The sequence below is a fragment of the Prunus dulcis genome, chromosome 1, assembly GCF_902201215.1.
Source record: "Prunus dulcis chromosome 1, ALMONDv2, whole genome shotgun sequence".
Classification (NCBI taxonomy): Eukaryota; Viridiplantae; Streptophyta; class Magnoliopsida; order Rosales; family Rosaceae; genus Prunus; species Prunus dulcis.
In genome coordinates this window covers 4733544-4758988 of record NC_047650.1, presented here as the reverse complement: position 1 = coordinate 4758988, position 25445 = coordinate 4733544, and the positions used below count along the sequence as shown (strand labels likewise).

The 25445-nt window shown below is 36.8% G+C and overlaps 4 protein-coding genes across 4 annotated transcripts; 1 reads left to right on the top strand and 3 right to left on the bottom strand.

The window, feature by feature from the left end:
* Positions 1–5103: 5103 nt before the first annotated feature.
* LOC117625955 (F-box protein At5g07610-like) lies at positions 5104–6285 on the bottom strand. Its single transcript, XM_034357593.1, has one exon. It carries the CDS (start codon positions 6283–6285, stop codon positions 5104–5106), a length of 1182 nt encoding a protein of 393 aa, XP_034213484.1.
* Positions 6286–7484: 1199 nt separating this feature from the next.
* LOC117613521 (F-box protein At5g07610-like) lies at positions 7485–9049 on the bottom strand. The gene has a single exon (XM_034342139.1). The coding sequence runs from the start codon at positions 8962–8964 to the stop codon at positions 7753–7755; it is 1212 nt and encodes a 403-aa protein (XP_034198030.1). The 5' UTR covers positions 8965–9049; the 3' UTR covers positions 7485–7752.
* Positions 9050–19056: 10007 nt separating this feature from the next.
* LOC117621835 lies at positions 19057–22314 on the bottom strand. The gene is made up of 2 exons (XM_034352382.1): positions 21934–22314; positions 19057–19341 (listed from the first exon to the last, which is right to left on the bottom strand). Exons 1-2 carry the CDS (start codon positions 22099–22101, stop codon positions 19294–19296), a joined length of 216 nt encoding a protein of 71 aa, XP_034208273.1. The 5' UTR covers positions 22102–22314; the 3' UTR covers positions 19057–19293.
* A 1250-nt stretch (positions 22315–23564) lies between these two features.
* LOC117621828 (mitochondrial import receptor subunit TOM7-1-like) lies at positions 23565–24164 on the top strand. The gene has a single exon (XM_034352375.1). It carries the CDS (start codon positions 23663–23665, stop codon positions 23882–23884), a length of 222 nt encoding a protein of 73 aa, XP_034208266.1. The 5' UTR covers positions 23565–23662; the 3' UTR covers positions 23885–24164.
* Positions 24165–25445: the final 1281 nt, after the last annotated feature.

Sequence of the window (25445 nt, the reverse complement as noted above, 5' to 3'; positions counted from 1 at the left end):
TCCCTCTATGAACCAGGTAAGACCAGCAAGCCAGCAGCTGACCTTGAACCACAAGCCAAAGGTCTTGTCGCAGTTTCCATCATTACAAGCTTTTTCCTCCTCTATAAATAAAGAAGGTCTACTTCAGAAGAAGAGGACTCTCTCTCCAAAATCAGACGCAAACGTCTCAAAAAACACTTGAAAACTCTCAAGATAGCAATCTGCCTATTCTCTTTAGATAACCAGTTGACAACTCATGCATTTATCTCTCGTACCTCTGTCATATTCATGGTATGATTTTCTTTTAACAAGCAATCTATTTCAATTCATGTAACCACTTAACTGGATCAAGAAATCTCCAGTCTCTCCTTCTTTGTAATTTGGATTTAAGGATAATTGATGGATTAATTGAAGAAGGTTCTGTTATTTAAGTTTCATTCGCACTTAAATCGATTATAAGTTGCAAAAATATCTTCTTAAATAAATCCACTTAATTGACTTAAAATGAATTGTGGACCATTTTAGTACATAAAATTGAATTCCCGCCTTCATCCCTTTATAAAAGTCCAAAGAACCAACGTTCGGGCCCGAATAGAACAATAACGATAAGAGGGATAGGAAGTTGAGTTGGGCCCGAATTAACTATTGATCCAGCCCGAAGACGATATAGATATTGAAACCGGTTGATAAAACCCAGATGGGGTCTTACTAACCACGATTTTTGGTCTCTCTTTCTCTTACTTGTTTAGGTATCGCTCGTACTTGTCAGGTTGACACGCACGAAGGAAAGAATATTGAAGTTCTCGTAATTGAGGCATAGAAAAGAATCAATCCAAGCCAGTACCCCCCTTGGAGCACAATGGCTTGAGAAGAAGTCCAGAAAAAGACGCGCGAGTTCCATCAGAATTAATCATTCATAAGCATCTACACCAGGTCTATTGGGCTGATCATATACCCAATAGTGGCACACCTACGCAACACCACGAATCAGAATTGAGAAAAGTTGATAGATAGGGCCTCGACCAGGCCCGCTCGCTTTTGGCAAACTAATTCAACTTTCAATTTTGTTCAGAAATTGAAGAAGTCCTCTCTGCGAACCAAGAGACACCATCCAATTGGGGCATCGGTGTTGATCCATTAAACCTCTCCGTTCCTCCGAGCAGAGTTGACCCCTGCGGGCGGCAGAAAGGAACGACGGACGAAAAAAAGGACCAACAAACGCTTATGTGCTGACACACTCACTACTTATAGCATTTCTACTCATGTTAACTATGGTTAATCCATTATGGTAATGATGAACTATGGTTAGTCGTCTTTAGTAACTCCAGATACACATTTTAAAGATTTATGGTAAATCTAAATACGCATGTTTACTATGGTTAGATTTAAACGTTATACATTTTACAATTAAAAACAAATTACACCTCAATGGATGACAATGATACGAATTAGGGATGAGTATGCCCTTCATATCCCCATCCCATTAAAAAAAAATTTCCCCATCCCTTCCTCTTAGAGGTGCAAGTTCGATTGGAAAATCCAATTCTAATTCGAAAATTTCTGATTTTGGTTAATTCAAATCAATTCTTACTAGAGGTGGGTACGATCCAATTCTCAATCCAACCAAAACCAGCACTATTCATTTTTCGATTTTGATGAAAAAAATTATAAGCAGGTTCGATTTCTGGTTTTAGACCATATTCTTTGTTCTTGAGTTTTGTGAATTTTTCTTTTATAAAAGACAACTTCTTCTTTTTTTTTAAGGCTTAAAAATTAATAAATGGCCCAATTTCATGCAAAAGGGTGATTGGGCCTAGAAAATAGAGGTGATTTGGTATTGGACTTGGGGAAAGATTAGTTATGGGCTGGAAATTTAGCATTTGTATTAAATATTTTATTAAAACATACACATCTAGTTCGGTTTCACCCAGTCCAATTTTTGGTCAACCCAATTTTTTCTTGTTTTTTACGGCCCAATTCAGCTCGATTTTCTGGTTTGAATGCCCACCCCCAATTCCGACATCCGAAATTTGAAAAGTCTGAAGAAAAAAAATAAAAAACTTGGATTGTAATTAGAATGTATTTCAAGATTCCGAAAATTCCGAGTTTCGAGATACATTGAGGTTTCAAGGTTAAATTGCACATAATGACAAATTCATGTTGAACAAAATATGACTTGATGACCAAATAGACATATACAAGTTATTAAATAAAGGATAACAACATTTAAGTAAAAGCACATAATAGTTTTCACGCTTTACGTATGATTTTTCAACATGGAGAAAGATTAATCATTGGCCATGTTTAAAATTTTCAACTATTTTTTGAAATTTCCTAATTTCTGAAAATTATGAGTTTTCCGAATTGGAATGGATGTTAAACTTCCAAAACTTTTTGGATTGGAATTGGAATCCCATTATTCTGCTCTGATCCGTTCAAAAATCAGCCCTACTTCCTCTATACCCCTTGATTAATAAAATTCGGAACGAGAAAAGTACAAATTGGCAAAAAATTTAATAGTAAAATGAAAAGTTAATATTTTAATATTATTTATTTAAAATATGTAGTACATACTATTTTCATTCAATAATATGTGGGGGAAAAAATCGTTTATAATACGTGAATTTTGTCTATATTACTGAAAATTTTGTGAAAATATGTATTTTAAACATGAAGAATATATGCGTACCTATATAATACGTATATTGTGCGTTTGATTTTTTTTTAAAGGGTATTTTACCTAGTTTTTTAGATGTGTACAGAAAACAAAAGTAATTTTGAAAAATACGTACATGTGTATAATATGAGTATTATATAGGAAAATGATAACTAGGCTATACCCGTTATATTCAAATTAGGGATTCTCCATGCATGCCTTCATTGGAAAACGGTTGTCCACTCCGCCAATTAAAATATATATATATATAATTTAAACGAGTAAGAAAAACGAAGAAAATAAACTATTATACTAGGGTAACGAACAAAACAAAATATTTGTTTGTAACTTACATTTTTGTGTATTGTTTAATTCAATATATAATATAAAATGTAGAAATAAAATTTGGTGGAAGTCGTGGGACATAATTGGAAGCCACTCTAACAATACATTCATATGAAAAAAAAAATATACATATATATATAATGAGGTGGGTTTGAATTTGGGATTAATACCATCTCCGCCTCACTTCGAACATTATACCCCCTGAAATTTCCTCAAATCAGTCCACATACACGATTTTTATCCTTCATATATGGAAAAGAAAATCATTGAGAAAAATAAACAAAAAAAATGAAGTCCGGATTTAAGTTTCCAACCAATCGGCAACTACTACCGACAGCTACGAATTCACCAACTGTTATCATCATCATTTTATTTTTACTCCTAAACTTGATACTTATGCAACTGTCTTTTCTCTTGTTCGTACATGTACATGAAGAAAAAATACATTCAAGTGACGCAAAATTCATGAAAAAAGAAGAGTGTTGTTAAACGAACCTAAAATTAACTGAGTATATTTTAATATTTTAATTAAAATATAAAGTTAACTAAATACACTCTATTAACTACCAAAAATACCCTTAGTACACCGTAATACACTCTTTTATACAACACCCTAATACCAATCCTAAACCAGGTTTCTCTTTTACATGAATTCATGCCCTCTTTTCAAATTTATAAATGTATTGAATTGAACTACAAACACAAACTTTTTTTTTTTTTTTTTGAGGACATTTCCTATTGAAAGGGGCGATAGCATATTAAACTCAAACACACAACACGAATGCTAGGACCCAAACCCAGGACCTTGCCTGAGGGAGTAAATACTCCAAACCACTACAGTAGTGAGTCCTTTGCTACAAACACAAACATTGAACTTATTATTTGGTTTCATAAGTTATATGAAGGAATTTTCATGGACCTCAACATATTATTGGATCTAAACCCGAAAAGCTATGAAGGCATTTCACATGTTTGCAGCAAGTCTGCAGCATACCCACATCATGTTGAACAATGTTGATCAATGTCATGGATCACAAGGTCATGGATCTCTTCAAATGATCAATGTTGAACAACTCAGAAATTGCTCCCTTTGAAACACAAATTAAAACCAATTTCCAGAGGAAGATTACAAAACATTTTGGCCCATGAAGAACAAATCAGGACAGTATAACGCATTTGATAACCAAATCAAAATGAAATTTACTAATACCAAACGACCGCGACGCCAGTATAATAGTATAACGACAACGTTGATGCAATAGTGGAAAAGCGGATGGTATGACGACGGTGTTAGTGTGATGGTGGAGGAGACAATTTTATGAACGAGGTGTTGCTATGTTCGGTGGAGGAGACGACAACGGTGTTTCACAATTCAATATATCCTTTTTGGTAATTTTATATTAGAGTAAATTAGTAATTCAATAAATAGTTTGGTAATATGTGGTACTCAGTTAATTTTAGGGTTCGTTTAGCAGCACTCAAAAAGAATTGTGTCGAGTCCAACTTTTTGATGTTTTTGATGTTACCGTTCCGCTATGTAAACTAACATCTGCAATCATGCTCTCTATTTTTTAGTTAAAATTTAGTTAAAAATACACAAAAGCTATTTTAAGAGCTCTCTATAAAATTTGAACTCCAATATATCTCTAGTTTAGGGAGTTATAAATACTATAATTATTTTTTAATTCAATATAATTGGTCCATCTCTTAGAAAAAATAGTTATCATTAATTAAAAGTTTAAAATATATATATAAAACCAAGCAACATTAAATCATATGAAACCACTATGAGTCGTTTCTCTCTCCTCAGCTTGTGCTTTAGAAACAATTTGTAGTAGCAGCAACACATGAAAGAAGTTATTTTTTATCACTCTCAGACCAAGAGATAAAAGCGAGAAAGAAATAAACAACTGTAATTTGTAAATTTTGCCAATCATACAAGGCTCTAAATCAGAAGCAATTGCAACCTAGTCAAATCTCAGTCACAAAGCTAAGTTCTACACCTCCATCTAAATTTCTCTGCAAAACTGTTCGATTGAACAACTCACAACATGTGGTCACTGTGTAAAATAAAAAACATTACCCAAAAAAAAAAAAGCATCCTTATAAAAGCACAGGTCTTCTCATATGTAAGCAAGAGTCTCAATGCATTGGTAGGATTTAGACAAGTGAAAAAATGAAAACTCACTGTAAACGCAACCTCGCGGGAGACCCCGGAGCTTCCTTGAGGTCTTGTCCTTGGCATTATACTGGACCACAGCACCTGGTATTTTGAGCACAATGTTCAAGTCCTCTTCTCGTTCACCTTCAAACAGGTTCATCAGATTAAACTGATAAGGCCCATGGGCAAACCTTCCCATCCTCGGAAAACAAGCCACCAAATCCCCGAAATCGCTTTGACACTTCACCAACCACCCCGACCTATCGTCCTTCATTTCAAAGACGGTGAAGCGGATGCTGCTCGGTCTGCAGATCCTGACAAGATGCAAGCGCCCGCCCGACTCCCCAAGGTAACCAATGTTCGTCCGGTAGGGTTCTGATGTCATTTGGGGAATTCTCAAGTTTTGAATGCAATTTGCCTCAAAATCAAAGTAAGACACAGAGTTGTTTCTCACATGGCGCCAATAAATAGCACCATTGCAATGAACCCCATGTCCAAAGCCTACCTCATAAGCCAAATTATGCAGCCCATAGGTCCAAGACTGAGTCTTGGATGAGTAGGTGCCAATCTTGATCAGTTGCTGGGATTCTGACCGAGATAATTCAGTAACAAAAATCAGATTGTAGAAAGCTGATTTCAAAGGATCAAAAGCCAAATCAACGGACATTACTCTCCTGTTGTCAGAATGGTCAAGAACACTAATTCTTTTGGTTTGCCCAGAAGTAGGATTACAAACATAATAAGAAGTGAACCCAGAGTCATCCATGTGAGGCTGAGAATAACACAACAACCCCTTGCATATATTTTGAATTTTGATCTGGGGGATGTGAATGAATTGTGGGTCTCTAGCTGGTCTGCTAGTATTGCCTCTTAGAGAAACGAAGAAAAATTCTGGGGATGGGGCTCTACGACCATTCAAGACGAACCCCGATAGAGATTTTGAGTTTCTTTTGGCATAATTTACAACAAAAATAGGATCAGAGATTATGGAGTACCATTCTTTTGACACTGCCTTTGTTCTGAAAATCTGCTTTGCCGGAAGCAGCATTAGAATCTCTATCAGCATGTCCAAACAGTTGACCAATGCAGCTGCACTGGCTTCGCATCTTCTTCTCTTTTCTAAACTTCTCCTATCCTGTGCCATTTTTGCGTACAAGCCCAAGTTCCGATTTGTCAGTCCTCTACTTGTCTTGACACTATTGAGACTCACCAACACTCCAAATCACACCATTTACATGAAAAAAATCACCAACTCAACACAGTCAATATTGTTGAGGAGTACTAGTGATTTATTCCCACTACTTATAGCATTTCTTCTCATGTTAACCATGGTTAATCCTTTATGACAATTATGAATTACAGTTAATCATATATAGTAAACACATACGCATTTAATCTTTTATGGTAAAAGCGGATATAAATATTAATCATGATTAGCATAAGGCGTGACGCATGTTACAGATAAGAATAAACTGGAGACCTTAAAGACAAAAAAAAACTCTGGTATTGAAAATATAAAATGGCCCGGTTTTAAATTATCGGCCAACTGACAACTATTTTTAGCGAGAATTCAACTTATTCACCAAATGTTACTGTCAATCAGTGTCATTATATAATTGTTGCTAATAACATCTGAAAAAGGCTAAAAGTCACTTTTGATCCTTTGTAAATTGACGGATTTCCAATTTGATTCCTATGGTTTCAGTTCTGGTGATTTGATCCATGTAGTTTGATACCTATCGCAATTCAAAGACACATCAAATTTCTTGATGGAATAAACACATGCTCCTAACGAAGGGTATATATGTCTGACATGACAAGATGAGCCACTTCTTCAACCTCTGAATCAAAATTGTCTCAATCTTGACTTCCCTCAATCTGCACCCTCTAGAAATTGAGTGAAACCCTTGAATCAAAACTTTGCGGAGCCCTCGTGAAATAGGAAGACATCCAGCTAAGCCCTAAGGTAGACGGCACGAGTAGAAAAAAAAACCCCTCCACATTGGGGAAATGTGCTTACACTCTCACAGAATTGGAGAGAAATTTGGACGTATACTTGAATTGCAATGAGTATCAAAAGTGCATGGATCAAATCGCCAGAATTGAAAGAACTTATTGTTAACCCAATTCCTTCCTGTATTTCTGCTATAGAAAGAATTTATAGCAGAAGCAGGACATGAAAGAACTAAATTTGTGAATTTCTCCAACAGAGAAGGCACTAAGCCTCCAACTTTGATACAACAAACCTAGTCATCTTTCTTAGAAAGCAATTAAGTTATACTCCTCCATCAAATGTTCTTTGAAAAACGTTTTATAATACAACTTTCAACATGGTCACATCCATAAAATTCGAGCTCTGTTTTATTTCTGTAGCAACACATAAAACAACTGTAATTTTGAATTTCCTCAATCATAGAAGGGTCTAAATTAGAAGCAACAAGCCTAGTCAACCTCAATTTAGAAAGCAAGGTACTCCTTTTAAAGTTCATTACCAAAGTTTTGATTGTACAACTTACAACACAGTCGTATGTATAAAATAGAAACGCTGGCAAAATCATCCTTGCAAAGGTAAGGTAGAAGAGGGGAGGAGATACCAGAAAAACGCTACTTTTCATATGGAAGCAAGGGTCTCCATGTACTGATGCGATTTAAACCTAAAGCCTTGCCCCATAAAGTCATTGAAAATTAAACCTTTTGGCAGATCACAGAGCTTCTTTGATGTCTTATCCTTGGCGTTATATTGGACCACACTCCCAGGTATTGTTAGCACAATACTCAGCTCTTCTTCTTTTTCTCCTCTAAACAGGCTCACTGGAGAAAACAAATAACGCCTAGAGAGTCTAGGGGTAACCATTTTTGGGAAAGTAGTTGCTAAATCACCCAAATCACCATTACACTTCACAAACCAGCCAGACCTATCTTTCTCCATCTCAAACACAGTGAACAGAGTAGTGCCTGGTCTGCAGGTCCCAACAAGATGCAAATGCCCGCCCGACTCTCCAAAATAGTCGAAACTCATGGGGTACGATCCCTGAGAAACTAATGGCATTTGCAACCTTTCCAGGCAGTCAGCCTCAAAATCAAAATATGCTAAAGAGTTCTTCTTTCGATGGTACCAATAAATCGCGCCATTCCAGTAAACCCCATTGCCAAAGTCCACATCATGAGGCACAATGAATAGCCCCTTTGTGCTTGGTCTCCAAGTCTGAGTCTTAGAGGAGTAAATATCAATTTTGATCAGATGGTTCAATTCTGACCCAGATGTTTCACTGACAAAAATCACATTGTAAAAAGGTGACTTTGAAGGATCAAAAGCCAAATTCACAGCCATCAATCTCTTGCTGGATGGACTTTCAAGAACTCTGATTCTTTTGGATTGCCCAGATGCAGAATTACAAACATAATAAGAAGTGAACTGAGGGGCATCCATGTGAGGCTTAGAATAGCACATCAATCCATTACAGAAGTCTTGAATTTCCAATTTGGGGATGGTAAGAAATTTTGGGACTCTCCCAGTTTTGCCATAGCCTCCAATGGAAATGAAAGAAAATTCTGGGTATGGACCTAATTGTTCTTTACGACCACTCAACAACAAACCCAAAAGAGGTTTTAAGTTTCTTTGGGCATAATTGATAATAAACTGAGGATCAGAGATGATAGAGTACCATTGTTTGGATACGCATTTGAATCTGAGGAGAGGTTTTGCTGGAAGGCGCATCAGGATCTCTACCAAGAGGTCCACTGAGCTGGCCACTGCAGTAGCACCGAAATCTGTGGCTTGGCAGCTTCTTCTTCTTGCTCTGGTTCTCGTCTCCGATCCCATTTTTCGCGTCTGCAGACAAGGTCAAGCTTCGTCAAGCCCCTTTTGTTGGGTTGACACTTGTGAATTGTGACTCACCAACTCCCCAAAACAATAGCGGATCTAGGAATTTTGCAGGAGATGGTAAATATTTAAAAGGCTACAAGCACAAATATAAAAAAAATCATGACCAAATACCCTTAAATTTAAACAATAATAATGTCATTCATAATTATTGAAAAAAAAAAGTTAATCATTTTATTAGTCTTTAAATTTAGACCCGATTTGCATTTGAATACCTCAATTTCCAAAATAGTTCCCGTGGTCATTTAACTTTACTTTCGTTACGACAAATGGTCATAACGTCAATTTTGTTAACTTTTCTGTTAAATGCAAGGGTAAAATTGTATTTTTGTATCAAAATGGATAAAATATGAATAAAAAAATAAAATTAAAACACTCTCTCTCCCCCTCTATCCCGATTTCTACTCCTCCCAAACTTGATTTTTTTTTTTTTGATTGGTTTTTTATTTGATTTTCTTTTATTGTTATTTTAAAGATATGATTTTTTATTCATTTTTTTGTTTTAATATAAAAATACCATTTTGCCCTTGCATTTAACAGAAAAAGTTAACAAAATTGACGGCAAGACCATTTGTCCAAACGAAACTAAAGTTAAAGGATCACGGAAATCATTTTGGAAATTAAGGTACTCAAATGCAAATCGGATCAAAGTCCAAGAACTAATAAAATGATTAACCCATAAATAAAAACTGTCTTTTTGAACAAGATATTTTGAAAAAGAAAATAATAATAAGCGAGCGCATCAAACAAGATAGCAAAGCCTTTTTAAGACATTTAGTCGAGCACCTAATAGGCATCAATCAAGGTTTTAAAAAGCAAAGTGTGGTAGAGAGGCATTTTTGGTCTTGTAATGTGTGGCGTAAGGCTTTCGATCATAAATTAATTTAATTAAAGAACATTATTAATAATTAATTAAAAGTATTAGCTCTATCAAGCATCCCCACATGTATATTATACTAGACATACAATATTCAAGCTAATCTAGCCATATTCAGAGTGCCAGAGAAAACTAGAGAAATGGTCTAAAGAGTTGAGGATGCACGTGGCTTAAAATAAAGGTAGGAATTTGATAGGTTCTTCTCGGTTCTTTTGGGAAGATAATTAAGCTCAGCAAGTCCAATTTGGGCCTGAATTCATGGGGATTGAAGAGTTTAAAATGAAACGGCATCGTTTGTTTTCAAGTCATAAAACACACTGTTCCATTAAAGGGATTTCATTCCCCAAATTCTATTGGTGTCACTTCATTTTGGAATTATCAAAAAGAAAACTAGGGCACAGTGGTCATCTTCTTCACAAGAACTGCACCTCAGGCAGCCTCAGTTGCAACTGCAAGAGATTTTCCTGCGAGCAGAGGTGCAGCCCACCTCCTTGCGCCTTAATAGGTCCGCCAGTGCCCCAAAAGGACAATTCATGTGACAAGCCACTACTCGACATAGTCAACAACATGGTGGAAAAGAAAGGGTAAAGAAGTGAATAGACTTTGGCATTGCAGCTTCACCCAAAACGTGACACACTTTGTATTGTATATATGAACTAGGTTAATCTTATAGGCAATTACTATTTTACCCTCTGGATTGTCATCATGCATTGCAAAGTACGGCTACTTTAGAATTGCTTCTCTAGGAAGCACTTCTACACATAAGCGCTTCTAGCAAAACCGTTTTTTCATAAAGACATTGAAATTTTCATAAGAAATCCAAGTGCTTCTTGAAAAAAAAAAACACTTGGAGTGCTTCCTAAAGAAGCACATAGCAATTGCTTCTCCCGAAAGTGATTCTATGACCCAACAGCACCTCTATAATTTTCTGCCAAACGCTATGAGAAGCCTTTTTTTGTTGTCAAAAAGTGTTTTTAACCCTCCTAGAAACACTCCCAAATAGGTTAGGGCTTGTTTGGGAGTGATTCTCAAGAAGCCAATAATCACTTTTATGGAGAAGCACATGGAAGGTGCTTCTCCCTATAATCACTCCCAAACGAGCCCTTAGTTTCTAGGAGTATTGGGATTAGTATTATGTTGTGCAAGACGCAATCTAACATAGCGACTATAGTCTATAGATTGGGCTTCATCGATCCATAAGGTTTGTTTGCATTTCCATCCACACATTGGTTTAAGAAGCAAGTAAAGTATGAAATGTAGCATCGTTAGTGTTCCTTGAAACATTATGTATCCAATTCAAACTTTTAATAACTTTTATAGAGTTTAAAAGTCTGGAGGTATTCAATCTAGTTTTTACGGAGTTCATAAAAGTCTAGTGGTATTTAATTGTGACTATTAAAAAATCCTTAAAAATTTTGTGTTATCCAAAAAGTTAATGACTTTTAAAAAGCTTACTAAATGAATGACGTTTCCATACTTTTAAGGCTAATTGTTAGAGAAAATAGTGGTTTTGCCCCATGAACTAAACCATAATCGTCAATTTGCACCCTCGATTATTTTTTCAGTAAATTAAGGATACGAATTTGTTACAAATAGCCAATTAGGTGCCTACTATTAGATTTTGAATGATTTCATCCATTTCTCAGTTACTTTTTCATCATTGAAAGGCAAAATCATCAGTTTGCCCTCCCCTTCAACAAATTACACAAAACCACTGAATTTTTTTAAAAACACGTCATTTGGGCAAAATCGTGTTTTAGGGTTTGAAGAGTGGTTAATTGCAACTTTAGGTTTGAGAACTTGAGATGCAATTGCTAAATCTAATTGGGCAAAGTAAAGATTCGGTCGAAATTTGGGGGGTAATATTGAGAGATTCTAATATACTTTGAGAGTGATTGTTCAAGGAGATGTATGTTGTCCTAAGAGATGGTGGAGAGCGTCCGAAGTACCGTAAATGTCAACTTTTCCTAACTTCTCCCCACCTCATGAGTTTTGACTAATATTATACATTATTAAGGGGTCAAATCGATGTAAAAGAGAGTTTTTTGTGTTAGTGGTCCCTTTTATGTTGGTTTTGGTTTGGACTAAGATTCGTTCTATATGAGTTGTTCCTTTTTGAATTGAGATTCGTTCCAAGTTGTTGAGGCCCAAAAAATCCAGGATTAGGTCCAAATGAATTCTCGGCCAACACAATGTCTTATTAAGAAAAGACCCAATTTGGAGCACACGAAAGTTCGTCATTCACGCTTTCACGAGTCACGACCACGTGTCATGCCAAATAAATATGCAATTTATCACACTAAGGATTATAATGAGCCTATATAAGGCACTGGCTCTACAGGCCCATGCTAATTATTCCGTCAAGCATTATGTCTCTTTTCAAAGATGATAAAATTCAAGCACGCCAATCGACATGTCATGCCAAGCAAGAAATCATTATTTCACACCTAGCCACGCTACAAGCTTAAGTGAAACCAAGCTACACAAATGTCTGGGGCTTACTTGAGTGGGTTGTGGTATGGATGGTAACGAGCTTTCATGAGGCCCATTAATGAGCCAAGAAATGGAAGTTTTAGGCTGCTTGGGAGCCCCAAAACTCAAGCCTATTCTTGAGCCAAAATATATGGGTAAGCATAAAGGAGAGAAAAAGCCCAATACTCTAGAAAAGATAGCCCAATATTTTAGGAAAAATTAGCTCATCATTTCAATAAAAATGGTTCATCACTTAGGAGGCTGGCCCATTCCCTTAATATACTAAACCACCACCTTAGGAAGACCCAAATAGCCCAAGTGGCTTAGAAAATATCCAAAAAATCTCCAGCACATAGTTTGAAATGAAACCACGGTAGAAAACCAGGAAAGGTTCGTACGCTCAGGCTGCTGGGAGACTCCAGCACATGGCCAAAGACAAACCCAATGCAAGCCATCAGCAAAACCAAAGGAAATTCGTATGTGTATGAGGAATACCCATTAGGCAAAAGCTCTATCCATTCTCTTTTCCTCTACAAGCTCTAATGGGGAAACCAAGAAGAAAAGCAGGTGGCGCCTCATCCCCATGGGAAGGTCCAGCCTCACAAAAACCTTGGAACCCTAAAGAGCCTATGACCCATCCGCATTGGTTAAAGAAATTTCACCAAAAAGGAGTGAATGGAAAGAGGCAAAGGAAAAGTGGGAATGGAGGATTGATAGAATTAGGGTTGTAAGTGCCTATAAAAGGGAGCTTCTTCTACCCAGCAAAATCATCATCCAGAGTGCGACCAAGCTTCATCAAGCAACTGGAAATTCACTCGATCCATATCCAGAGGGCAAGCTTCCTCTCTTGCTTCCAAAACCCAGCAATTTCGTGCTCTGTTCATCCTTATTCCCCTATTTTCCTCTCCTGGCAGACTATTCTGTTACTTGACAGAGTTTTCGTCAAGCTGCCGGAAACTACTCAACACACCCATTATTTCTCCCATCTCTCTCTCTCTTCAACAAACCATCTTAGAATCCTCTCGTCATTTCCTTAGAACCCTTGTCTTTCATAAGAACTCACAGCTCTCTCTCTCTCTCTGTTTATGCTAAACTCATGATTGCTTTGCTCTCATGCCACAAGCCTCTCATGCCAAGCTAAGAAATTATCCGTAAGCAATTGTTGTTTTTGTTGGAGAAGGTAACCATGATGCTTCCTAAGGCTTCACTACTTTTTTGAAGCATTCTTGGGGCCTGATTTTTGAACTCAGGCACAGAGGGTTATTTCACATGTTTCTTTTTTCGGCAGCCCAAGCCCATTCGTCAGGTTGCCGGAATAAAAAGACCCCCACACATGTGAGTTGTTCCTTTTATGTCTTGTTCTAAGATTCCTTTAATAGGACTTGTATAATACATTTTTATTCATGTGTGGTCTCACCTTTTTGCATATGAGTTTTATTTTTGCAGCTGTTTTTGTATTTTAGTGAGTTGGTATAGGTGTTTAACGGTAGATAAATGTGGTAGATAGACATTAATTGTTCTGCATTTTTAACTATGCAACTGATCCTAACAATTTTACCCTGGAAATTCACCATGGAAGGTATGTTGTGGATGGGTTCTATTTGGGTGGCATTGTGCACTGGAGTGACAACCATTGCAAAGATTATGTGTCCATGTTGGATTTGTATGAGTTGGCAGTGAAGGTAGGGTACACAGAACAGACAAGTAGGTTTTTCCATAAGAAAAAAAAAAGTGGGTTCGGTTCCAATTATCACTGACAAAGATTATCTTGAGTTTGTGAAGCACCAGTCCTCAAGACAACTAGATGTGATATACATTACTAACATCTCACAACAAGGGCAGATATTAGAGAGCCAAGCTTCTGTTTCAAGTGATACAACACAAGGCAACAAAGGTAAACAACCTAACTTTGAACATGTTGATGTCAGTGGTGAGGGTTTTGTAGATGTGGATGTGGATTTGGAGACAGATGGCTATGGGGTGATGATGAGTTTGTCAATGATGACTAGTTTGGTGAAGGTTTTGTAAATGATCAGTTTGATGAAGATTTTGTAGATGATCAGTTTTGTAAAGGTTTTGCAGATGATGTGCAACTAGAAGATGAAGATGAAGTTGAGTTTATAGGTGTTGATGTGCAAGTAGAAGATGAAGATGGAGATGATGATGAGGAAAAACCTAGTGTAAAAGATTATGTGTATAAAGAAACTAAATTTGAGCAAAGTGATGAAGAAAATGAGTGGGTTTATGGTGGATTTGTTGTAAATGAAGATGAAAAATACCATGAGAAAGAACCAAGTAAGGCAGATACTAATGAGCATGACACTGATGAGTTTAGCAGTGTTCATGAATCTGAGGATGAAGAAAACTACAGTGAGAGGGAAGACCAGAAGAAGAGCTCCTAGATTTAAGCAGTATTACAGAGATCATGACTTGAGGTTTCCCAAATTTAGTTTGGGGCTTGAATTCCCAACCATGATAGAGTGCATAGAAGCTATTCAATACTATGCTAATAGTTGTGTCAGGTTACTGAAGTTTGTGAAGAATGAGCCTGGTAGGCTCAGAGTTAAATGCAATGGAAAGGCAGAGAAGCGTCATTGTCCTTGGGTACGATATGCATCTCATGTTGGGAAGAGTTTAACTGTTAGGGTGAAGACTATTTTAGGAGAGTAGACATGTGGGAGAGAGGAAACAAGCATATTTGCCACTTCTAGGTGGTTAGCTGCAATATTTGATGAGGAGCTTAGGAAAAATCCTAATACTTCAGTGGGAGATTTCATGGTATTGGTAAGGAAGCATTATTTCATTGATGTTATTAAGGATCAGATCTATAAAGCAAAACAAATTGCTCAATAGAAGATTCAAGAATTAATTGAAGAACAATATACAAAGCTAGAGGATGTATGTATGATTTGATGCTTATATGAGGGGATTCTTACAAGGCTGAAGGACAATAGTGGGGTTTGATGGTTGCTTCATCAAGGGAGCTCATCCAGGTCAACTGCTTACTATTGCTGGGATCGATGCCAACACTAGCATGTTCCCAATAGCATTTGGTGTGGTAGAGATTGAGAATAGAGAGTGTTGGACTTGATTCTTAAACATTTTCTTCAGAGATGTAGGTATCACATATAGAAATGGTTGGGTGATCATGACTGATAAGCAAAAAGTCCTACGAAAAGCAACAGAGGACTTAGTGTCATCTGCTAAGCACAGACATTGTGTTAGGCATCTCCATGCAAACTTCAGGACACCTGGTCACTGTAATTTGGCTTTGAGACAAATATTGTGGGCTGCAACTAGAGCCACTATAGTTCCATGGTGGGAAGCAGAGATGGAAAAGATAAGAGATTTATCTAGAAAAGCTTACAAATGGCTGGACGATAGGCCTGCTAACCATTGGAGCATATCACATTTCAAAACTAGTCCAAAATGTGATATGTTGCTCAATAATTTATGTGAGTGTTTCAATTATGCTATTTCAGAAGCTAGAGACAAACCAATATTGACAATGCTAGAGAGATTAAGAAGTTATTTAGTGTTGAGAATGGCAAGGCAAAGAGAAATGCAGTGGACTCAGAAGGTTAGACTAGGGATTGTAATGATAATGGAAAAACCCTTGAATGAGAGTGGGTCATGCATCGCTCAACATGCTGGAAGACGAAAGTATGAAGTTATGCATAAGTTGGGGGGGCAATATATTGTGGATTTGAATAGGCATACTTGCTCGTGCAGGAAATGAGATCTCTTTGGTCTTCCTTGTTGCCATCCACTGGCTATAATATCAAGGCAATAGAGTACCATGCAATATGTGAATCCTGCTTATTTTATAGATGCATATGACAGAGCATATGGGAATTTCATATCCCCAATGCCTAGTCAAGACTTATGGTGAAAACAAGCAATCCACCCATCAAACCTCCTGTGTACCACAAGCAAGCTGGAAGGCCAAAGAAATCTAGGGTGATAGGGGTAGATGAGATTCCAAAATGTGCCACAAAATTGAAGAGGTATGATATCGTAATACACTTCATAAAAAGGCAAGCTAGCAATTCACAAAGGCCAAGGCAAGCTGCAGATAGGCAAGATGCACCTACCAAACCTGTAAGTACCCAAAATGCTGCTAGCCAAACTTCCCACTCCATGCCAAAGAGAATGGCAAAACTAACGATATGATGCTACTTGGTATTATTTGATTTTATGCTTGGTATTGATTTTGGCTTTACTTTATGGTTTTATGCTTGATATTATTTGATGTTAGTGTTGGGGATAAGGCGTGTAGAGGCTGAGGCAATTCAACTGCTGGAATGGGAGGGAGAGGCACTGCTCCAAATGCAGGAATGGGAGGGAGAGGCACTGCTCCAAATGTAGGAATGGATGGGAGAGGCTCAGTTCCAAGTGTACAAGTGGGAGGGACAAACCGCCAACCAAGTGCAACCCAACCTACAGTTTTTATGTTTGCAAGTGGAACTCCTGCTCAGTCAGTGGTTATGTCTCAATCCCCAAAGTTCAAATCACCTGCAAAAAAGACAATGCCTTGGAGGAAGTGGCAGTGACCTTATAATGGTGAAACTGTTAGATAATCCAACTGCTTTGTAATTGTGAATTTGTTTGTTTCGCAAGTGTTTTATAATTGTAAACTTGCTTGTTTTGGCAAGTCTTTTATAATGCTCTACACTTGTGGTTTTTAACCAGACTTCTGTAATGCTCTGCACTTGTGGTATTTAGCATATATTTTGTAATGCTATGGTTAAGCACCAATGGTATTTAGTATGCACTTTTATACTTCAAAGTGTTAAATGCACGCTCAGGAGGTTTGGTTTCTTTAAGACATGTTTATACTTTGTCTTTCCAATTGCACCAATATGGTCAGATATATTCATTCCCAACTGCTACGAGTACATCAAATTGTTTCAAATTGCACCACTTTATTCAGAGCAGGCCAAATTTTTTTTTAAAATAGGAAATGGCGTCAAAAATAGATACAAAAACCCAAAAGCATCACTAACACATATTACCCAAAACCCAAAAGCACAAAATACATGCCCTCAAAACTCTTTCATCACATTAATTCCAATTTCAACTATTCTCGTCCCTGTAATTTAGTTTCGATAACACAGAAAGCCCCAGAATTATCTTCACAATCAAGTAGCTGCCAAACCAAAACATAATCTTCTTTACTTTAGCTCTCTGCAACTGAAGTTCCTCCTCCATAATTCTAATACACCTTAACAGCCCATGAATAATTTGCTTGGGTCGACCTCTCTGTATCGTTCATGGAATCGAATTAAAAAATTCAAAATAACCAAAAAAATCATAAAACTCACCGTTTGTGTGCCATAAACATATAACCTTCTTCCAGGGTTTAAATATGTCCAAGAGGTCCTTATTAACACATGTTTTCGACATTTACAGTATCTCCCCAACACAGCTCCTCCATGTTCACTTGAGGTCGATGACTCGAGCCTCATCTCAGCACCACCACTGGTCTGGGTTACAAAATTGGGGCTTTAGGTCTAAATGTGGGGAGTATAAGGAGGGAAGGGTGAAGTGGTGCTTTTGCCCTTCTTAAATGGGTAGTGTGCGAAAAGTAATGGAGAAATGAATGAAATTTGACGAGAGGCACCGAATTGGCTATTTTTAACAAATTTGTAATCGATGGTGCAAATTGATAATTATGGTTTAATTAAGGGGGCAAAACCGCATTTAACTCATAATTATTAATAGTAAGTCTTGCTATTTTTGTTAGTGACTTTTATCAACTTTATGAAAGCCACTCACTTTAAAAAAAAATGTATATACATATAGATGGGATAGACCCGTAAACTCTTTTAGAAAACTTTGGAAAACCACAATTCGCTAAATTTTTCCAACGGCAGGCACACAAAAAGCTTGGGCGGACACTCACTCAATTTTCCAACAACAGATACACAAAAAGCTTGAGGGTGACATTGAGTGATTTGAAAGTTTGAGGGTCACCAAAAAAGGAAAAAACTTACATGCTGCAGGCGCGCACTGTAGAACTTTCCACATGGTGCATAGCTAACTTTTGTTGTCAAATTTATTGTGTGCTGCTATGAAAGTTCCTTTTTTAATGTTTTCTTTTCTTTTATTAAAGTAATCATTTGCTCTATTTCTTTGGTACCTTTGGTGAGCTGCTGCCATGTTCTTCTGTCTACCAAAGTCTTGTTCCCAGACCAACACTTGGAACCCATCTCCAATACCTTGTCATCCAACCAAAACAACAAATTTCCAGGCCCTTGTGTTTTGCAGGCGTGCAATTCACTGGTACAGTGAGGAGCAGACCACCCTATACTTCAACGTAGAGAAAGAGTGCTTCAACCCAATCAATGGCCATGTCTCAGTTTTTGTCAACCCTTATGATATCTCTTATTTTGGGCAGTCTGGAGGCCATCTCCGTATAAACACAACCTCTGGACAACAGCAGAACTGGAAGTGTTGAAATCGGAGGAAGATTACTTCGACTGGTCATTATCGATCCTGACGGTTTAAGAGTACCCATTACTTTCTTGTCGGAAAAAGAGTACCCATTACATGGTAGGTATTTTGCTTGGTAGAGTTGTATTGCCAGCAGCCGTTGGTTTCTGGGTTCAAATTTGATTGTTATTTGAGCAGAAGGGAACAAGGAGACTGAGAAAGGTCATGCATAAATGAGGATCCCGGAATTCTGATAAACCAAACTGGATAAAGTATTTAAAAAGACAGAAGTTTATCATTGACCGTGCAGTATAGAGTAACAGACAAATACAATTCAACAACAAGCATATTCCTTTAGTATTACGTTCCTTGGATCAACAAAGAAAAGGAAATACTTCCCCTCTACCAGGAAAGGGAAATTTGTGGTCCCATAGGGAATGTTCTATCACTAGTCCCACAGTTATTGTCAAACATTCTTGGATAAGTCATAGAAACTTCCTGTATGGTCTGCCTGCATCCTCATCTTGCATGTGCTGTCACCATAGAAAACAAACTGTTAGAAGCCCAATCAATTAATTGCACGACTGGAACGGCCAAATCGTTTGAGTGGTGAGTGTGTACACACACTCGAACGTCAGCATTCAAATTATATGACAAGGAAAAAGAAAGAAGAAAAGGCGTAAAACAAATAGCCCGTAATCAGAAAATTTAAGGAGAACTAAAAAGACAGAGATGCATATGAATGACTAATCAACAATAAAATCCAGGCAAATACCAGGGATAGTTACACAGATTAGTGCCTGGGATTTAAGATTAATCTTATCTTATACTATTAAGTTTTAGTATTTGAATGTATCAGACTGCTTTGAACCTTTAGCCTTCCATCTATTCATCTTTGTCATAAGTACAACTGAATCTGTAAACATGGAAAATCAGAAGGCTGCAACAATGAAAAGACAGTGGAACAACGTACGCAATGAGAATAGATATCACTAGGCTGAGGGAGATAAAGAAGTTGGACACAGGACATGACTTTGCAACAGAACAGATATCAGTAATTTGGCAACTCATTACCAATTAACAAACCAGAACAAAAAAGAAAAAAAGAAACGCATCTCAGCATCTCAACACACCAGTGTTTCAAAGGGACAACTGCTTCACAAGAGCCGATACTAATAAGCAGTAGCAACCAGACCTTTTAATATAAGATGGCAACTGACAAGAAACAGAAAAACCATGAAACTAAAGGAGATCAGCTCAAAGGAATTTACTTCCCCCCCACCCCTTTTAAAAGGAAAAAAAAGGGAAAAAAAACAAAAAAAGAAGAAGAAGAAGAATATTTTACCATGACATTTGGTTAAGGCCTTAAACCCCTGTTCCTACGAGAATATGTACTCCCATAGAGAACCCTTTTCGATTATCTATGTTGATCACTGACAACGACTCCAGTGGAAGAAAAACATTAGAGGCATTCTACCAACAGATGCACAAGAGATTTAAAAACCCAAATGAATGCTCTAGAAACTCCAACACTGCAGCCTACTAATCTCACTGAGTCAGCACGGGACTCAATCATATTTCCTTCTAATTTTACTAGGCAATTAGGCTTTTCAGTATACATTTAACTCCTACTTCAAACCCCTGTCAAAAATTGAAGCCAAATTTTATGACAGCATGGAATTTGATAAAAGCCCTAAAAAGTGCCAAAAAAAATTAGCACAGATGATGATTCTACACTATTTCTACAACCCCAAAAGCCATATTAACCCCAACAAAAAACCTAGACGAAAGTATAAACAAGAAATGCCTTTTATTTCACAGATTAGTGCCTAGGATTTAAGATTAATCTTATCTTATACTACTAATTTTTAGTATTTGAATGCAACAGAGTACTTAGAACCTTTACCCTTCCATCTATTCATCTTTGTCATAAGTACAATTGAATTTGTAAACATGGAAAATCAGAAGGCTCCAACAATGAATAGACAGTGGAACAATGTGTGCAATGAGAATAGATACCACTAGGCCAAGGGAGATAAAGAAGTTGAACAAAGGACATGACTTTGCAACAAAACTGATATCAGGAATGTTCCAACTGGTTACCAATGAACAAATTAGAACCAAAAAAAAAAGTATTTCATGAAACCAATGTTGCAAAAGGGCAACTGCTTCACAAGAGCTGATACTAGCTAGTAGTAGCAACCATACCTTTTAATATAAAGAGGTATTAGGGTTTAGTTACTTCCTCCCCACCCCTCTAACTAAAAGAAAAAAAGATGATTTTAACATGACATTTGATTAAGGCCTTAAAGCCCAGTTCCTACCAAAATATTTACTCCCGCAGAGAGACCTCTTCAACTATCTACTTAATTACTTACAAAGACTCCAGCAGAAGAAAAATATTAGAGGCATTCCTCCAACATAATGTACAAGAGATTGAAAAACCCAAAGAAATGCTCTAGAAACTCAGAACATTGCAGCTTTCAAATCTGACTAGAGAGACCTTTTCGATTATCTATGCTAATCACTTACAAAGACTCCAGAGGAAGAAAAATATTAGAGGCATTCCTCCAACAGAATGTACAAGAGAATTAAAAACCCAAAGAAATGCTCTAGAAACTCAGAACATTGCAGCTTTCAAATCTGACTGAGTGAGCATGGGACTCAATCATGTTTCCTTATGATTTCACTAGGCAATAAGACTTTTCAGTATACATTTAACTCCTCCTGCAAAGCCCTACCAAAAATTGAAGACAAATGTTATGACAGAGTGGTAAAACCCCCAAAAAGTGCCAAAATTTTTTAGCACAAACGCTTCACAAATGATGATTCTACACTTTCCACAACCCCAAACAAGAAATGCCTTTGATTTCCCAAAATATAGTTTGGGTCCAAACCCAAATGTTTAAACATCATAATTTGAGAAAATTGATTTCCTAAAAGTCAAACAATCACTAAAACAAAAAAAAGAGCTGAGGCTAGCTGTTCAGGAACCAAACCAAATTCGATAACCAGAAATCGAATTAAGAGAAATATCTTGAAGCATATTACGATCGATTGGGCAATTTCAAACGGATCCACAGATTAATTTCCAAAACGAAAACAAATGGGAGAGAGAAAGTTACGAAATCTCTGACGATGCCCTTGTACACCAAGATAGGGATGGCGATGCCGAAAATGCCAACAAGGGCAAAGTTGCGGCGAGTCCAGCGGAAGTTGTGCTCGAGATTTTCTCTGGCTGAGCCCCACTCCTCTATGAACTTGTTCTTGTTTGCTTCCATTCCTCCCCCCATTTTTGCTTATCCTCCTCTGCTTTCGACTGGCCCCTCTTCCTCTCTCTCTCTCTCTCTCTCTCTCAGTCTCTCTTTCTTCTAATTTAGATTTCCTTTCAATTGAAATGCTCAGCTATGCGTATGTCCATCTGTCCACCGTTTGGCTGCGTCGATAACCCAATTCCCACACCTCAACTTTTTTTTTTCTTTTCTTTTTTTCTGAAAGTACTTTACTCAAATAATGTTTTTTTCTTTGTACCAATAACATAACATGAGCTTCTATTTGTATGAAGGTTTCAGTGAATTTGGCTGAAAAACATAATCTAAAAAAATTACATCTCTTTTCCTTTTCTATTACAAAAACATATAAAGAAAAAATTTCGGCTAAAAAGTAAAACACAAGAAAAATTCATTTGGAATTTACGCGACTTGGGCCTCATCTATGGTTGTGGTTCCATGGCCCTTGACATATATCCTATTTAAGGGCATAAGGTCCATTGTTTATGATTTGGGTTTGCAATTTGATTTAGTTTGAGCTAAAATAAGTGGAGAAATTAAATGAAACCGAAGGAGATTTCTTAGATTATGGTATAATATAACGCTTAATTAGTTACTTATTGTGTGTATAGGTTAGGCCAGTTGGTCAGACTGGTGAGTTTGCCTCCTTACATTATAATTCAAATCTTCATTCTTGTTGATAAAAATAAAGACTACCTGTGAAATTAACTTTTATTTTTTAAAAGTATAACACTCCAATTAGCTAATTGTTTTGCTTATATGACACTAAATCCATCACACGTGGATGTAGAGATGCCATATGGACCAAAAATAAGAAGTTTTTTTTTAATAAAGAAAATCTTAACCTTATAAGATATGGAGAGATGAAAAATTGTCCACGTTGTTTGGCATTGCTTCTCTAATAAGTACTTCTACTCATAAGCGCTTCTCATAAAAGTGCTTTTATTATGAAGATAATGAAATTTTCATAAGAAATCCAAGTGCTTCCTGAAGAAGCACATAGCATGCGCTTCTTCAGAAAGCACATAGCATGCGCTTCTTCAGAAAGCACTTCCACGACCTAAAATCACTTCTAACATTTTTCGCCAATAAACCTTTTAGTCGTCAAAAATTGCTTTTAGTCCTCCTATAAACATTCCCAAACATACCCAACTTAGCATCACCATAATTTAACGAACATACGAATCAATGGTGTAACAATTTGTAATTTTAAGCATTGTCTTTCTCTTTTTTGTTTTCCTCTTCTTTTTTTTTTTTTTTTGTGAGAAATAAGCATTGTCTTTCCCAAGCTTTTAAATGACAACAAAAACGTGAAGAGTTGCGTTTTTCTTTTTTCTTTTTTCTTTAAAAAAAACCAATTACAAAATTTAGATATTTATTTAGAGGATAAAAATTAGAAGTTTGTGGAGGACAAGAAACAAACGACGGCCATGATGGACGCTATATAATAAGCACCCGACGCGTCACATTTACGACACTTCATAGCCCCAAACTCCGAGGAAACAAAAACCTTATAATTAGGGTTTGAGAGAGAAGAGCACACAGACTACAGACGAAAATTTCAATGGCGTCGAAGATTACTCTGAAGAGCAAGGGCAAAACGACGAATAAGGGCTCCAAAGGCTCTGATGAGCGCTCGGTGGCCCAGTCCGTGAAGGAGTGGAGCACGTGGGCCATGAAGAAGGCCAAGGTCGTCACCCACTACGGCTTCATTCCCCTGATCATCGTCATCGGCATGAACTCGGAGCCTAAGCCACAGCTTTCTCAGCTTCTCAGCCCCGTCTGATCTGATCGGTTTGGATCCTTCAAATTCCAATATGGGTTTTTGGTATTATCGCTAGTGGGTTATGGTTCGGTGCCTATTTGTCGAATCTACATCTTATGGTTCAGGTTACTGTTTAGGGTTTTGTTCTACATGTTACGGAGGTATTTGTTTTAGTAATTGGGTGTAAGGAATTTTATGTATGATTTTGCTTAAACTGACGAATGGGCACTTTTCAATGAGGATTTTGCCTTTGTAGTTGAATTTATTGAATATATAAAAATTTGGGCTTTGTGCTTCCAAATGATCTTATTAGATTTTAAATTTATGTCTTACTATTCATGCATGGCTTTTTAATTCTCTGTTATTTGATATTTTTTTGTAGCAATTTGACTGCTTACTTGTAAGATTCTATGCTGTCTCCTGTTGTCTCCCGTACAATGTGTCTGCTTGCATTTGTTGGTTTGTTATTTGATTCTGGGGTACCAAATATTTAGTTTTCTGTAAGTAATTTGTCTTCAGGTTCATGAATGAACAATTTGAGACCTAGAATACGAGTGTGATTCTTCATTCTATTTTTTAAGAATTCTTATGTATATGAACTCTCAGAAAACGGTAATGTTGTCTATCAACTTAGACTTTTCCCTCTGTTTATGATCAGAAAGGTTGTTGTTGCGGTTGCAGTTCTATATATGTTGATGTTCTTGTAGCTTATTTTGGTGCTGTAAGCCTTGTAGACTTTCAAGATAATTATTTCTGGCTTGTCTCGTATTTGCTAGTAGAATTATATCTTGATAGCCAATATGAGGCATTGACGATGTTATTATTACAGTACAAAAAATTTCTTAAGTGTCCTGTTTATTACAAGTTTTGGACGAAACAATAGAATCCTCTGCTTGGCTTGATTCAGAGGGGTCCTTCCTTAGTTCTGCCATTAGGCTAAACCAGAAGCTCTAACCTTATTTGGTTCCACAAATGAAATTTTTACAAGTGAAACCAAAGGGACTTTGGTCAGATTTTATTTTATTTAAAAAAAATTTGGCTGTCCTTTTTATAACTTGCTTGTATTATAAAATGATATGGAGATTAGTTCATTTCAAACAGGAAATATGTCCGGTTTATTCTGCCTCTCAATAGATTGGAGTCTACTCTGTTATGGTGCATTTTCTGTTTTCTGTTTTGGTTGGCTATCTTTATTTCTACTGTTTAGTTTTTTACAATGCATGTGATCATAAAGCAATGCATGCTTGTAAACTTGAACTTTGCAGAAAGCAATTGCTCAAATGTTTTAATAACTTAGAAGTGTGATACAGTATATGTTTATGTTGCATCAGTTTGTTCAAATTTGATTGCTCACGTGTATGTTTGTAAACAATAACAGTGTCTGAACTATAGAAGGTGAAACCTGCGCTGCGAATAATTCTATTGCTGCTTGTAAATCCATTCAGATGAATGATATCATCTCCTGTCTGCATCTGATCACTATATATTCACCCCTATGTTGATTGAAGTTTCCGAGCTTCATCATATAACCATACCTTAATTGCTCATTTCATACTAGTTTTTGGAAATTTGTATGAGTGTA

Coding starts and splice junctions, on each gene's coding strand:
- LOC117621835 (XM_034352382.1), bottom strand. CDS start 22,101: ATGGGGGGAGGAATGGAAGCAAACAAGAACAAGTTCATAGAGGAGTGG. Junction 19,342..21,933: donor AGGGCATCGTCAGAGATTTC/GTAACTTTCTCT, acceptor CTATGGTGACAG/CACATGCAAGATGAGGATGC.
- LOC117625955 (XM_034357593.1), bottom strand. CDS start 6,285: ATGGCACAGGATAGGAGAAGTTTAGAAAAGAGAAGAAGATGCGAAGCC.
- LOC117613521 (XM_034342139.1), bottom strand. CDS start 8,964: ATGGGATCGGAGACGAGAACCAGAGCAAGAAGAAGAAGCTGCCAAGCC.
- LOC117621828 (XM_034352375.1), top strand. CDS start 23,663: ATGGCGTCGAAGATTACTCTGAAGAGCAAGGGCAAAACGACGAATAAG.